The following is a 16,938-nucleotide window of genomic DNA, read 5'->3' as shown; positions in this document are numbered from 1 at the left end:
TGTCGTATCTTAACACGTTGATCGCCATGGGGGTCACCGGTGACCGGCATTGGATTACGTTATGGGGGTCACCGGTGACCGGCAAAGAAGACCTACCTTAGAGTTGTTCTACAGCGCCGGCGGGCACGTACGCTGTGAATTTATTATACTATCTAAATCTAAATATAATTCGACCTCGAAATGGTACCATGCTCTCGTCAACACATATGGACAGGTGACCGGCGAAATGGCCGGTCCGGCGCAATATAATAAATTAACTTGTTGGCGCCGTGACGGACACATGTGGCCGGCACATCATAAAAACCAATATTTACGTAAAAAAATCATCAAAATGAAAAAAACACTTATTCTTTCATAACCTATCGAATAATACCTTAGAAACAAATAATCATTTTTTAACTATTTTATGTAAAACTAGTTGGCGATCAATGTGTAGAGATAACTCATTTCTATATATCTAAATCGAAAATTTAGAAAATAAAAATTTTAACATGCGACATATCACTAACGTGTATTAGCTAACATATGTCTGCGAATGTGTTAATAAACTATTTTTTTTTTGTTCAACGAATAATTTACAAGATTTAAGAATGTAGCATTCTTTACTGACCAGAATCCAATGGATGCAGGTTCGAGTCCTGTCATGTGCCGTATTTGTTTCAAATTTTTTTTAATGAGTATATTTACGAGGTGTTTCCAAATTTAGTTATGTATATTCAATAAAGAATATTGCGTGTTTAATCATCAGCAAGCACAGGTACGTTAGAACTACAATTTGGAGATCCCAAAAATAGTTAGAAATTATAACTTCTTCTTACAAACAACATCATAGAAAAAATTTTGAACTAAGTAAACGAACAGGCGATTGCAATGTATGATTTTTCTACATAATATAACGGAAATATTTAATAAGAATAAGTACTAGAGATGTAAGCCATAGGGTTTGTGTTTTGGAATAGTCAATTTAACATACGGGTGGTGTATGTAAGTAATATAACAAAAAATGCTTTTATTCACTGATAATAATTCATTTATTCAATTGCAAAATATATACAAAAAAAATGACAAGAATTACACATTTATTGCTTCGTACTGCCGATCTTTTTCCCTTCATTTGGGTGATTCAATTTCATATGCTTAGTCAAATGGCACACTCTTAGGAATCCTTTGGAACAATGTTTGCACACAAATGGTGTATGTCCCGTATGCTTAAAAATATGGCACTCCAGCACCCACTGGGCGTAAAACGATCGGTTGCAGCCCTCCACATTGCATTTGAATTTGTTGGCCGCGGTGTGTTGACGGCTGTGGGTGACCAGTCCGCGGTTATGCGCGAATCTTTTGCTGCAGACTTCACATTGGAATGGTTTTTCGCCAGTATGATTCACCATGTGATCGGCGAGATTCGAGCAGAGTTTTCTACATATCGTACATTGACCAGATCTATCAGAGTGTACGACTCTTAAATGAGAATCCAGGTTTCCTTTTATCATAAATGACATCCCGCATTGATCGCAGACGTGGTCTTTTTTGTTAGTGTGTAATTTTATGTGTTGTTTTAACGCAAACGGTGATTTGACTCCTTTTCCGCAGATGTTGCATATATACGGTCTGTCAACGCTGTGAACGCTCTGGTGCCGTTTTAGATGCGTGAGTTCTACAAAAGCTTTATTGCAGGTCGCGCAGGAAAATGGTTTTTCTCCAGTGTGTCTCCGTTTGTGGCTTATCAACGAACCCAGCTGCATGAATCGCTTCTGGCAAAATTTGCACTCGTACGGCATCTCTCCTGTGTGTATTCGAAGATGTATCTTGAGATTAGTGCTGCATGCAAAAGTTTTACCGCAGTTTTCACATGTGTAATCTTTTCCACTCCGAATTTTTTTATGTAGGTGTCTCCGGAGAATATGATTTCTCAAGGTAGACTTCTGAGCAAAGCATAGATCACACGAGGAACAAGAGTATGGCTTTTCACCTGTATGTGTTCGCAGATGAATAATCATGGCTGATTGGCTCTGAACAGCCAACCCGCAAGTTTCACATTTAATAGGACCCTTTCGAACATCCGTTTTGTTCTGTTCATATTTTATTTTAATCCTTTTCTGTATTTTCACCTTATTTTTAACTTTATTCTTTTTCGCGCTGATTTTGTCTTTGATTTTTGAATATTTATTGACATAGTTTTCATCGGATTTTGTAGATATTTTAGACTCATCCAAAAAAGGTAAATCAATATCAGATGTACCGTCATCATAATCGTCATTAATTTCAACTTTCAATTCTTCTTTGATGTCTACTGGAATGTCGGGTTCCAACTTTTCTGTTTTAACTTCTGCTATCATATTTCGCAAATGCAGATCGGATTTGCGACACTTTTCCACAAAATTGTACGCTACCTTCAGTTCTTCGACGCAGGCTCCGCATATTGACGACGGAAGACCGTCGTCCTCAGCGATATTGACTCCGGCGCACAGCTGAATCTTTTCATTTATGTCATTAAGAGAGTTGGAAGAATGAAAAACAGATTGTAAATTGGTAGCTTCGGCCAAACAAACGCGACAAGTGCATAATAGTTTCAAAGCCATCGTTTTAAAATATACGCAAGTGAGGGAAAATTATTTCAATTTATCATTTAAACGCTAATCTATCCTCCACGGTAATGACATGTATGTATATATTAATAAATACGAAATATCGACATTGTCAAACACTATACGTTGACATATCTGACAGTTCAATTAATATGGCAATAGACTATAATCATAGACTACACACACAATAGATGACCAACATGACGGAAATAAAAAAACATACATTATTACGTTTTCCTAGCCACAAGGGCTCTACAACAAAATAGCCGCAAATTTATAATAATTCAAAGGTTTTGGATCATCAAAAATCGTAGATCTGGTATTACAATGAAGAAAATACGTGCATTTTCTTGTTATGCCCTGATAATACATACTGCCAGCAGTAAATCCATGCATGTGTAAACGGGGTATTAAGCCTCGATGACATTGAGCTACCTTACAAGCTGCTTGTCGGCGAGTTTAAAAGCGGGTGAGTCAGCTAGTGCGATTGTGATGACGACACACAAAACTTTCCACTCGCTCAGAAGCCAACTAGCGAGTCATTTGAAACCGTCATTTTTGGTACTACTTTGACAGGACATATTTAGTAGTTCGTTTTTTTACCGGGAGGTCGCCACTATCGCTCTACTACATATCGGACCACATGCCAGTGTGTAAAGTAAAGCTTTCAACTTTTCTCGGTAGATTGTTTACAATCTGCTAGTTCCATGATGACACTGGGCGAGTTTACAAGCAGATTGTGAAGTAGCTCAATGTCATCGAGCCATTAGATAACATTTTAAACTAAAAATCGATCTACCAGTTTATTGAGTTGTCCACCGAGTGAGGGCACTGCGTACTAACAGTTGGCATATCGTTCAGTATTTTTTCAACTGTGACAAGCAATGTTTCGAATTCTGACATCGGAAAATTTTTGTTGGTACAGTAAGTGCAAGAACTTAGTGGTCTGCGGCGTCTTGTGCAACTCAAACGTATAACCGTGTGTGAAATGTTCGTAGACAGTGTCTTTTTTCGGGCATATAACACATAGTTATACGTTTCAGTTGCGCAAGACTCCGGCACACCGTTGCCCGCCGTCACTGTAGCCAAGCGATAAGGATCGGCATTTTGAGTTTATGGGTGACTCTCTGCTTATGTATGTCACTGCTTAGCACAGATATTTTGTAATCTATCACTCTGTACATTAATGTGTCAGCCAAGTAGAGGTTCAAAAAAAATGTCATAAGGGTTCCGCCAAACAAAAAAGGTTGGGTATCACTACTCTAAAAAACTGTGAACAAATTGATACACCCCTGTTACAGGCGGGCTTCTCCCGGTGTAAAATAATCATTTAGTAGTCATAAGTCGAAACGTAACCCTGACCTCTAGAAACGGCTTCATAAAACATCTAATCTGATTCCTTGCTCAACTACGTAATTTTTTTTTTTTTATTCATGAGTAAAGGCCTTCCTCCGGTGCGCGAAAATCACTTACTGGGCGGAGGTGTAATTAAGATAGATTTTAAACTATAAATGATGATGGATGAAAGAGATAATTTTAAGATTAAATATAAGTACTTATTCATATATAATAAATTTTGCCGCGTTTGCCGGCAACGTTCAAATTTCCACGCGCCTGCGCCGGGGTGGTCCTCGTGATTCGTCAAATCAAAAAACATCACGCGATAAAATTTGGCCAATCACGAGAGTCCTTTTTGTTGGACGGCGTGGGTACGCGAAGTTTGAAAAAGAAAAAAAAGTTAGTGAGCGTCTGGTATTCAAATCGTACGGATCTGACGACTACAACTGTAAAAATCCCAAATATAATTTGTAAAACTAAAAATTACGAAAATATAAGAAGACCACGTTACGAGCACGAAAGGCCGTGTTTTATTTACACTCCAATCGTTTAACTCTCCTTTTTTTGTGAATCCGGGGTTCGATGGACACCTGAGCTAGCCACAGGAACCCCGGGTATCTCAATGTCCATAAAATATTGCGATTTAATATGTTTACATGACTCAAGTCAATGCTATGTATTTCCATACGTATTTGGACCGTTCCATCGAAGATTAATATAGTCGAATTTATGAGGTTCAAGATTTTTCTGGAAAGGAGACGAACAGGGTTAAAAAGAAATAGTCATACACTCTCATGGAATCATGATTTTTATTACTTATAATTATAACCAGCAATAATTTATTTAATATATTAATTTAGTTGTCTTTTATTTACAAATAAATATTATGCTATGAAAATAGAGATGACCGTATGCTATACGGTCATCTCTTTCCGATAAGAATGCTCACTGCAAACTGTGCTACAGTGAAATGTAATACGTACAATTTACATGTAACCATATAACACAACGGAATAAAGAAACTAAAGTTAAAACCATCCATGTACTGATCACATTCAAACAAGAAACCATTGTCTAATATTGAATTGTGGGCGAATTGATATTTGGAAATAAGACACCTCATATTTTCTTTAATCCAAATTTTCAGCATTTTGGATAAAACTAATTAAATAGGTAATATTCTTATTTAAAATTGTAAACGTTTCGCCACTCCTTTTGACGTTTTTGAAAAGTGGTGATTTCAGTATTATGTAAAACCTTGTAGTTATGTAGAAAATTTACAAAACACGTCTTAAATAGAATAATTACAATTTTTTAAGACAAATATATTATTTTGTCGCAATTGTGCAAACAGCAACTATTCAAATTGTTCAGGAGAAATAATACAGTAATTCAAACCTTTAATGTGACCTTTCCTTCGATCTCCTGATCACAGATAATTTTTTAAATGTATTTTGAACAAACAAATCCAAATCCCTTTATGCATGTGTTTAAATCTGTTTTTGTTTGCTAATCTAGAATGCAAGTTATGCATTGTAATTATGAGCAACATGCCCACGTGATCATTTACATTAGTCCGGGACAGATTTATTTTATAATAGGTATAATGTCAAAAAATGAGTAAGATAATTATTGTTTTGTAAATTGTCGGTTTGGATAATTATGGCCCCAAAAAGTATTTGGTATCAGATCAAGTGAAATTCTGGCATAATTGAAATGATTCACTTTAAGTTTTGTAAATAAAGGTTCAAATACATTATCACCACGTTAAATGCTGTCACAGTAAGCTGCCGCTATGGGAAACAATGTGTAATTTCGTTTTTCTTGGTAATTAAAATGTTATCAGACTGATGCTCCCATTCAGTAGCACATTTTGAACCTTTAAACAAACATTGTCAGTTAGCAAAATCTGTCGAAATCGCCAGAACAATGAGGTCACCTCACTCGTATCATGCTGCATCGACACCCACATGACTCAATGAACGTTATTTATCATTTTCTACATGCCTACACATTCTCGACTCAATCGACGAAATCATGTGTTTTTTGTTTTTAGTGGTTGGCACTATGTCTGCAGGTTGGGTTCTGTTCAAAATATTATCTATGGATGCAATATTGCAAGTAATTTTAACGTACGCATACGCAGAAACTGTTAAAATTAATTGAAATTGGCATGAATAATAATTCAAAATACAAATACATTAGAGTTGGCACTCTCCATCATTGAATTTACAGAGATGGTGATCGTTTAAAATATTCTGCATAATGACGACACCATAGACTAAATTTGTCACCGTGACGTGCATCATAATGTAATTGAAGCATTATTGTCAGGCAATCCAATAGGTTAAAGGAAAAGAGGCAAGGCAAAAATTTGGTAGCCACGTGAAGCTACTGATGGCTGCCGTTTATATGCTTGACATACCAATTTGAAAATGACACTTTGGATAGAGGATAAGCGGAGAGAATTGTTGAAGGAGACCGAAGAAGTCACTTGATTTATAGATACATAATGCAGTCGAATTATCAAATATTTAAGACATGGGAGTGATTCATTTATTGATTTCATCCGAGTGAAGACTATTCACATGTCTTGAGAGATCGTTTATTCTGAAAAATCCTTTAGCGCAGTACCGACAAACGTGCGATGTCTCATTTGAATGCACCTTTCGAGTGTGGAAGTCCAGCATGTTGACTTTAGGAAATGCTTTTTTGCAACCATCAACAGTACACTTATATTTATCTGCGTTATTATGTAGAGTTATGTGTAACGACAGACTGTTTTTGAGCTTGAATTTCCTGCTGCAGATACGGCATTGATATGGTGACTCGGACGTATGCGTTATCATATGTTCGACCAAGTTTGAGGTCTGTTTCTTGCATAGTGTACACTGCCCGGCGACATCAGAGTGCATCTTCGTGATATGATTCTGTAGTGTTGGTTTTTTTGAGAATTTTTTACCACACTGTTCGCAAATGAAGCCCTTCTCTGAGTGTACTCTCATATGTAGACGTAAGTAGTATTTAGATTTTGCAGTTTTACCGCATACGCTGCAAATATGCGGTCTTTCATCCGTGTGGACAAGTTTATGATGCTTCAGTGTGGAGCTGAGCGAGAATGTTTTCCCGCAGAGTTCGCAGGAGTAAGGGCGTTCGTTCGTGTGGACTCTACGGTGTCTCCAGAACGATGACCCACTGGAGAAAACCCTCGGACAAAATTTACATGCGTATGGTGTTTCGCCGGTGTGGTTTCTTTCGTGTTCGTTTAGTGTGCCGGACTGCGCAAATCTCATGGGACAATAATTGCACGCAAAAGGTTTCTCTCCCGAATGAATCCGTGCATGAACGACGAGGTCTCTTTTTCTTTTAAAGTGTTTACCACAGGTCGTGCAAGGGAAGTCATTTAATTGATCCAGTAAATCTGCATGATTCATTTTAACGTGTTTCTTTAAACGACATTGTTTTTCTGTTATAAAATCACAACCAGGACATTTAAAAGTTGAGAATTCTAACTCGGCTATCTTTTTTTGTCTTTTAAGTAGTTTCCTTTTTGATGGTGCTTTTTTTGTAGAACTCTTTGTCAAATTGATTCTGTTTTTACTCTTTTTTGGTGTTATATGTTTATGTATTTCTGTAAAATCTTCGTCATTAATTTCAGATTTTCCGTCAAAATCCATGGAATCGTCATCCATAATCTCCGATTTGATAGACGACGGACTGAACTCCACTTTTATTTCCAATTTTACGTCGACATTGTCATTGACCGTAGAATCACATTTCTTGTCCTTATAATACTTTTGAAGCACTACATCAGACGCTTTACACATTTTGACGAATTTCCAAGCTATAGGGAGCTCAACTACACATAGCTGACATAATTTGCTGGGATATCCATCATCTGACGATACATCTATGCCAGAACAGGACGCGAGCATTTCACTATATTTTATTTCATTTGGATCTAACAGCTCAAATATAGATGTCCCATAATCAGAGTTATTTAAGCATGTTCTACACGTTTTATTGATATGAATATCCATCGTTTAGGTTCTTTTTTAACCCGAAAATTATTATCAAGTCAAACTTGACATCTTCATTTTGACATTTGTAAGTATATTAGTCTATGGTCTATATTAGTCTATTTGTCTATGGTTTGTAGATCAGAATTATTGTTGCCACCTTTACAAAATATCATGGCCTGTGTTGCTACCTTCAAACTTAATCATAGACAAAAGGCATTGTACAAAAAGGTTTCATGTAAAAATAATCATGGAAACTACCTACCTAATCCTAAATGAAATCTTTTCAATTTCACTGTTGAAAAATATTTTAGAAAAAAAAACCATTTATGACATGGCATTTCAAATACATTGCAGAAGTTATTTATAAGGTTGTGATGATTGTACATAAGTTCGTGTTGTGTGACACGCTTATCAGCCCTTCTAGAACTCTGCGTTCATCTAAAATGTTCACAAGATATAGGTATTATATTCACTTCACTCCTTTTATCACAGATATAGAATCCTGAACAGGGTACATGGAAGAATATCTATTCAGGGTGGCATCGGTTGGGTTGTCTGGTCTAATTCTGCAGCCAACAAAAATGCATGGTTGTCTTTTATCCAGTGCATCGTGCAATGGGTTGGACGAATGGCGAGAACTATTCCATTGCTACCTACTGTTTATTAATATTATAACCTCTACTCTGTGAAAGTCCATAATATATGCCCTAATTAAGAGCAAGCTTGCTAATTTACTAACAGAAATCTATTACGTAATAATATGAGTCGCTTTGTCGCTGAATCTGCCCTGGAGGTTTTTTTGAGTTTCGAGTAAATGTTTTGTGCATTTATGATGATGTTGATGCTAGTAGTGGTGATATTACAGCAATTTAAACGTATGCTAAAAATCATGGTTTGAATCGCGACGTCGGTCGGCTATGTAGAGCATATTATTTAGTAACCTGTTATTTATCCTAGAGCTGATTTGGCGTCTCAAGTCAATATTCATTTTGATTTTTTGACGAAACATGGCAGAATTTAAAACTCGCACCTCAATAGGCTGGTAGACCTATTGATATAGCACATACGTACATTCAAAACTATTTTTATTGAAAAATCGCCCAGAATGAGTTTGGCGACTTAGCGACCCATATAACATATTTCACATTCATTATGTAGTGATTATAGCAATGATCCCCAATCAGATTTTGTGAGAAGTGACATGGTTCTGTAGTGGTACGTTTACATTTGACACTTATATTGTCATATTTATGTATGACACCATATTCACTAAGTGTAAACAGTAATTATATTTGTACCAGCCACTTATTTTGCGTGTGTCGACACTCACCTGTCACTTATTCACTCTATCTATATACGCAAATGTAAACACCGCGTATGGATTCATAAAAGTTAACAAAAAATGATTAGGTACCTACTTATAATCAAATTATGGTAATTGGTTATTGCTGGGAAGACTAACTCTCGTGGACAAAAATCGAACCTTATCACTGCCAGCCAATTTTTACTAGGTGGACACTTGAAGGCCAGCCGTTTTTGGAATAAAATAAATCCTTTAAAAAATGTGAAATAGGAACAGAATGATAAATATTTGTATAAACTTACCAAATCAACATGTTTCTCGAGTTTATCGTGAATATTTTCACACTAAAATCATGAATATTGTCTAGAAAATATACACGAATAGTTAATTAAGAAGTTACGACGTTTACAAGAGTCCGCGAGTTAATTCGTCCATGGCCTGAACGCGACATACATGCTTTGGCAAGTTAACTGGTCCGTGACACTGATCAGGATTTATACCAATACTGGATACTATATATTATAGTATTGATATATTTTCTTTTGATATAACAACTCTACCTTAGCATTGTCATCATCTACTAATACCCCATTTACACGTGCATGTATTTACTGCTGACAGTGCGTATTATCGCGGCCATAACAAGAAAATGCGTGTGTAAATACGTATTATACACGGTAGTGGCGAACCTGCTGGCAAAAATATGAACTACACCGCACATCGCATTTTGACGTTTACCTATTTTCACAAGCTATGAAATAGTACCATACAATGAAATCGGCTAGATAGTCAGTAATATCACGTGTAAACAATTATTATCGCGATAGTTTAATTTACACACTTCTGGTGCCAGTAAATCCATGCACATGTATAGGCGCTGTACTCTAACAATACATACAATAAATTAATTTATATTGAAAAACGCAGATAAAATAGTCAGATCTTTATTTCCTTTATAAATTAATAGAAATTATAATTTTTCCTTAAACCTACATAATTAAAGAATACCAGTATAATTTTTTTAAGTATATTTTAAACCACTAAGTACAAGAAAGTAAAAAAATAATACTATTAAATTTGAACAACTATCATGGACCTCTGGAGGATAATAAAAAAACATTTCATAATAATATTATTATGCATCCAAATTATTAACCTTTTCTATACCTCACGATATTACTATGGCAGTATCTGACAAGACGTAGATTTTTAACGACGCACGTCGAATGTAGAGCGAAGCTCTTACTAAAATCGCTGTAACACAGAAAATTTGTGGTTTAGTATTTCATAATTATTCAAACAGAAATCACTGTGTGCTTAATTTTTTAGATTATGCAAATCAATCGACAGTGGCTAGTAATTTGAGTTTAAAGTTGGACGAGATAACTCACAAAATTTGTATGTGCGGCCTGTCTATATCTATAACTCGCTGAAGGCATAGAACCGGTTGACACTTCAAATGTCAATTAATTTATTATTGGCAAGAAATCATTGATTTAATATAATATTGATCATTGGTTATGAAACGCGGCTACTAGCAGGAACATTGCAGCAATGGTAAATTTCTATTATTTGGTACTTGTTAAGTAGTCCGATGCATTTTAACCGCTGTAAAAATATAAGTAATATACTTGATCTCAAGCGTGCTAAGTTGAATCGCATATACATAGCAATTGTGTCAAACAATCTGTCGTCTGTCACTACCTTTCTTTTTAACATGTTCGATCCGAATTTCCCTGAGTGAAAGTTGTATTAACAGGTTTTTATGAGAAATGAATGTTAGCCACTTGCTCAATTTATTAGGTCTACACACATTGAAACACACATTGAAAAATAACATGTGAATTTGCTAGACTGGGGATTCATACCCAGGACCGCCGACATTACAAGCCTGTGCATAGCCATGCGGCAATATGGAACATAAAAACAAAATAAAACCCAACAGCCACTATTGACTGCTAATTCGAGGTTATCGTAGGTTGTGTCAGGTTTTGGTTTGTTTTTATATCTCAAATAAATTAAATAAAGCACATAGAATGCATATCACAGCGCAAGTGCACAACGACAACTCGATAATTGTAGCAGATTGCTTCAGTCTATATAACACGTACCAATTTTTTTATGAAATCAAATTAACAAATCGTATTTGGTCTTTGGGTTATCACTGTGTGTTCTTCCTCCTTTTTTTGACATTTCGGGTTCGTGGCAGAGACCATTTTCAACAGATAATGTATTAGTCAAGTGTTTGGATGTGAATATTGCTCTAAACCAGCTCCGTTCAACCAAAGCGAACCCTTTTTCAGCACACTTAGAACAGCGTTTACATTTCGTACCGTGAGTATAAAACCATGACATGTGCAAAAGACATATTTTGGAGATATTAGGGTTTGAAGTCTTCGTTTTGTCAGGACAAATAGTTTCTAAAAAAAAAACTATAATATTTGGTTTATATCTACATTATATTGCATGTTCTTTCAGTTACTTACTTCACTTTTACATTATCAAGTTCACGACTTTTGCAGTTATTTCGCATTTAATCCCGAAATTGAAAAATTTGCACATGTCTTGGTTTTACACTCACGGTGTGATTTATACAGTATACTTCACTACATTATTCCTCGAGAATGGCTTTTCGAGGAGCTTGAAACGTCAGAGACAAAGAAGGAGAGCATAAAAACCAGATATGATAACTACCAATCAAAAAAGTCTCACAAAATATAAAATTAACTAACACGTTTCACGATGCAACGAATTTTTGTGTTGGGTTATAAAAAAATAATGAATGCGTTATTAATTTCTGGATTTTTCTCATTATTGTTAGCAGTCTGAAATATATATTATTATATTAGCTACCTATAACAGAAATATAATGTAAATAATACTATAACCAAATCATTGAGGCGGAATTAGCGGCTTATTGTTAGTGAGATGAGATGCAGCGTGAATTTTTAAATCACAGTTCCTAAGGAAACCTTTATTGCATATCTTGCAAGAGAACGGGATTATATTCGAGTGGTATTTCAGTACATGATAGTCTAGTAAGTATTTATGACGGAACGCTTTAACGCAGTCAGGTTTATCGCATTTATATTTATCAGCGTTTGCATGATTAGACATGTGACGCGTCAGACTGCCGCTTTGATTGAATCGTTTATTACAAATTTTACAGGTGAATACATCTTCTCCGGTGTGCCGTCGCATATGCTGCGTTAAGTCTGCACATTGCTTCGAGCAAACGCTACACCTGCCTGATTTCTCCGTGTGAAACGATTTTTTGTGACACGACAGATTACCCTTCGTCGAAAATACAGCACCGCATTGATCACAGATCACCGGTTTAAAGTCTTTGTGTAGATTTAAATGCTTTATTAGCGTCTGTTTCGCTTTGACAGACTTACCGCATATATTACAAGTGTATTGTCTCTCTTCACTGTGAACCAGCAAATGTAATTTTAACAATGGTGCGTCTATAAAAGCTTTACCGCAAATGGTACAAGGATACGGACGTTCGCCGGTGTGGGTTCTTCGATGGACAGTAAGCGAACCCATCTGCCGGTAAGTCTTCGGACAGAAATCACAGGCATATGGTTTTTCACCAGTGTGCAGTCTAAAATGAATAACAACATCCCGTCTACTAATAAATAACTTTCCACAAATCTCACACGAGAATTCTCTTTCTTTTGACGTTTTATCATCTAAATGGAGTCGTTTGATGTGCATTTTTAGCGTTCCAAGATGAGAGAAACATGAATCACACGTTGGACATTTGTAAGGTCTCTCTCCGGTATGTTTTCTCATATGGATTATCAAAGCAGACCTACCAGCAGTGGCTAATCCGCAGGTATCACATTTAAATTCACTTTTTGGCGCTGATCTCCTTTTTTTCTTCTCTTTCTTTATGGCGCGTCGTAGTTTTTTGGATTTCTTCAGTTTCTTTACCTTCTTGACTCGGTATTCTGGTACTATTTCGTCCCTGCAAGAGTCGTTGTCGCTACCCATTTCCACTTTGACGTCGACATCGTCGAAGGCGGTAGTTTCTGTTTTGATATCGTCTACCGGCGAGACAGCAGCGTTGCGCAGACACTCGTCGGAAACCTGACATTTAATAACGAAATCGTAGGCCACGGACAGTTCCGATTGACAGTCGCTGCATATGGATGATGGGTATCCGTCCAGTTCATTGATTTGTATTTTGACAAAGTGCATTATTTTCTGATGATATTGTAGGGTATCGTGGAAATCAAATATGGAGACATTTGGCTTTCCGTTCTTTAAACAAACACGACAGACGTCAGAGGTTTCCATTGTCAGTATTCTTTATCCATTTCAATTTTAAATATTTGCGCAATGTCAAATTGTTTACGAAATTGACGGCTCTGAATTTCTGAAGCCTGAAATTCGATTACTGGGTTACCATGATAGAAAAATATGTTGCAATTATAATGCCAACTTACAGCACACAAAAAAATAAATTTAAAATATTTTATAATATTATAAGGGTGGGAATTAATCGCACAATGCAATAATCTAAATTCACAAAAAAAATAACTTTTACATTTGGAAAGTAGTTTTCACACATAATAAATGATTTCACAAATAAATAAATGAAATCACATAAAATAGTTTGTTTCACAAAACAAAAATCATAAATCACTCATTGTAAATATAAATTCACTCAATTTTGACAACTGCACACATTTGTAAAATTGTTTTCACCGATAAATAATATATCGCACAAAGAAAAGGTAGAAATTCACAAATGTCAAACTAATAATAATTATTGTAGCAGCAATACAATTTATTAGAAGGCAATCGCAAAAATGATGGTTAGGTGTCAATATAGTTAATGTTTAACGCAGTAATATAAATATGTATATATTCGTGCTGCTATCGTTCATATAAAATTATTATTTGATGTAAATCTACAACCAAATAACACCAACTAGGTATATCTTTTTCGGTTCATCGATATAAATTTTGGTAAATGTGGCGCAGATGCCGTCATGAGATTGTATAAGTATATTTTTTGAACTAAGCCTAAGCTAACCTAACCTAATCTAACCTAATCTAACTTAACCTAACCTAACCCAACCTAACCTAACCTAACCTAATCCAACCTAACCTAACCTAACCTAACCTAACCTAACCTAACCTACCCCAACTTAATATTACCTAATATAATCAGTTTGTGATAATGATGCATTTCAAATTTTAAATTAACAATTATTAATAATTGGATCGAAAAACCTATGCGCAGACAGAAAAAGGTATTTATTATAATTGTCTACATGGAATAAACTGTTTTCGTAAAAAAAATCATAAAAGCTCATGACGGCATATGCGGCACAATTACCTAAGTTTTAATTAACGTCACTTTTTAAATAGGTACTTATAGTATTATTTGAATCTGAAAGTAGGTACCTAATACATAGGTAAGTACTTATGTTTTGCCAAAATATTGTATAAAATCATTAAACCTATTTTTCTTAGTGTCTGTGTTCATTTATGATTAATTAGTTACAATAGTATATTGATACGTGAAGACTACTTTTTCCTTAGTGCAAATCGATCATTTGAGAGTTGTAGTTGATTTGTGAATATCATCCATTTCCTATGTGACGAACATCTTTTTAAATTTTGTCAGCGCTTTGTGAAAACAGTCTATTCAATTGTGCGAATATATATTCCCCATATTATAACCTTGTAAAATGCTTGAGTATAATATTATTAAATTTTATAAATTAATTTTATCAATTTTTTCCATACTAAAAAAATGTTTAACTCGTGGTCTTGCGACAATTAGCCCGATGGTCGGTGACCGAAAGTGTAGTAGTGGGTCTATTCTATGCTTATCGACCGCTAAAGTGATAAAGTGAAAAATATTATCAAACTTAGGGTAGGTTTGTATCAAAATATTAGCACTTATTGTAACAATTACACGAAGCCGGTTTTTATTGTTGCAATAAGTGCTATATTTTAACAGCACCTATCTTGCTGCTGTTAAATATCGCACTTATTGCAACAATAAAAACCGGCTTCGTGTAATTGTTACAATAAGTGCTAATATTTTGATACAAACCTACCCTAAGTTTGATACTATTTATCAATTTAGTGTTCGATAAGTATAGAATAGACCCATAGGTACAGTGATTCCCAAAGTGGGCGAAATCGCTCCTCTGCGGGACGCCGAAGCGATTCAGGGGGGGGGGGCGGTGTATCTAAATAAGGGTTCGATGGAAGCAAAAACAAAGAAGAAGAAAAATTCGAAAAAGTATTCGTGCATGTTTCATGTAAATTACAGCTAATTCGAAGTGATTTCTATATATTTCCAAATGAATACACAAAATTATAACATTGATAATATACATCTGGCGGTTAGCCTACCGACGGGCCATTGATGAGGCATTGGACCGAGTTGCGTCGGTCGGCTGTCTAATGGGCGCGCAGGATTAAGATAAGGAAATAGGTAATTATAGCTAATTTTGGTGTCGTCAGTAAGCAGTGCAGAGTTTAAACAGACTAAAAATATATTAGTTAGGTTAGGGTAGGTTACCTACTGTTGTAGGTATCTAACTAATACTTTGGTTGTAAGTATTTGGCGAAGCTACGGAATGTTGGCATGTCCTGGGATAACATAAGATTAGGTACTGGTTTGCGACAGGGATTCTTGGAGACGCCGTGTGATGTGCCTACATACTATGCATAATCGTTATAGAATAATTATTTTTCGCTTAAATGGACAATGTCCTATTTGAATAGGGTAATCACATTTGGAAAATGCGAATACGGGACATTTTCGGTTTGAATATAATTATTCATACTATTTAAGGGGGGACATGCTCGTCGAAGGTCAAAATTGAGTTTTTATTGTATTTTAAAACCATGGTCCTGGACACTCCTTAAACGTTGTAGATAATCTATTTATATAATTTTGAAGCCTTATTATCCTTTATAGTTATTTTAAACATTTGATGACTGCATAAAGTATTTTTGTTACATAAAATAGTATTCTTTTAAACCTCTCGCTCTAATGTTTTAGAATATAGTCATATTTCGGTACATAACTGTGCAGTGGTGTTAAGATTTTTTACATTTATTAATTTTTAAACGCATTTATAAAACCATTAGCATAATTTATTTCGAGATAATTTTTGTAAAATATTCACGATAAAAATTATATTGATAATCTCTGTGATCCCAAATTTGACAAGAATTAGGCATTTTATTATTCAAAAAATCGGCAAGATTAACACATTTCAAGATGGTTCTAAAGATATTTATTATAAGCTATGTCTTTGACCATTCAAGTGTGATAAACATCTTATGAATAATGATTGCTTTATAATAATTATTTACCTAAGAATAAGGTAGTGTTTTTTTGAAATACGCCATTTCTTTTGTCATTCCCCAGTGGTTAAGCTACAACATACGGCCGTAGCCATAAATTGACAAACTATAATTAAAGTAGGGAGTAAAATGATATTGACGCGCGTGTTTGAACATGTACCGTTTAAAAAAAAATAAAAAAAAATTCGGTTAGGTACATGTTCGAACACGCGCGTTAACATAATTTTACTCCCTACTTTAATTATAGTTTGTCATTTTATGGCTACGGCCGTATGTTGTAGCTTAACTACTAGGGAATGACAAAAGAAATGGCGTATTTCAAAAAAACACTACCTTATTC

At 35.2% G+C, this 16,938-nt stretch overlaps 3 protein-coding genes across 3 annotated transcripts; all 3 read right to left on the bottom strand.

The window, feature by feature from the left end:
• Positions 1-1,007: 1,007 nt before the first annotated feature.
• Positions 1,008-3,422, bottom strand: LOC147070684 (uncharacterized). Its single transcript, XM_085949154.1, has one exon. It carries the CDS (start codon positions 2,580-2,582, stop codon positions 1,080-1,082), a length of 1,503 nt encoding a protein of 500 aa, XP_085805280.1. The 5' UTR covers positions 2,583-3,422; the 3' UTR covers positions 1,008-1,079.
• Positions 3,423-5,388: 1,966 nt separating this feature from the next.
• Positions 5,389-8,030, bottom strand: LOC147070683 (zinc finger Y-chromosomal protein-like). Its single transcript, XM_085949156.1, has one exon. The coding sequence runs from the start codon at positions 7,964-7,966 to the stop codon at positions 6,479-6,481; it is 1,488 nt and encodes a 495-aa protein (XP_085805282.1). The 5' UTR covers positions 7,967-8,030; the 3' UTR covers positions 5,389-6,478.
• Positions 8,031-10,187: 2,157 nt separating this feature from the next.
• LOC147070682 (uncharacterized) lies at positions 10,188-13,623 on the bottom strand. Its single transcript, XM_085949158.1, has one exon. The coding sequence runs from the start codon at positions 13,554-13,556 to the stop codon at positions 12,144-12,146; it is 1,413 nt and encodes a 470-aa protein (XP_085805284.1). The 5' UTR covers positions 13,557-13,623; the 3' UTR covers positions 10,188-12,143.
• Between the last annotated feature and the right edge of the window lie 3,315 nt (positions 13,624-16,938).

This window comes from Rhyacophila brunnea, unplaced genomic scaffold, assembly GCF_057557595.1.
Source record: "Rhyacophila brunnea isolate RB1 unplaced genomic scaffold, BYU_Rbru_1.0 scaffold_21, whole genome shotgun sequence".
NCBI classification, from domain to species: Eukaryota; Metazoa; Arthropoda; class Insecta; order Trichoptera; family Rhyacophilidae; genus Rhyacophila; species Rhyacophila brunnea.
The sequence above is the reverse complement of the archived record's forward strand: the minus strand, read 5'-3'. Positions and strand labels throughout refer to the sequence as shown.

Coding starts and splice junctions, on each gene's coding strand:
- LOC147070684 (XM_085949154.1), bottom strand. CDS start 2,582: ATGGCTTTGAAACTATTATGCACTTGTCGCGTTTGTTTGGCCGAAGCT.
- LOC147070683 (XM_085949156.1), bottom strand. CDS start 7,966: ATGGATATTCATATCAATAAAACGTGTAGAACATGCTTAAATAACTCT.
- LOC147070682 (XM_085949158.1), bottom strand. CDS start 13,556: ATGGAAACCTCTGACGTCTGTCGTGTTTGTTTAAAGAACGGAAAGCCA.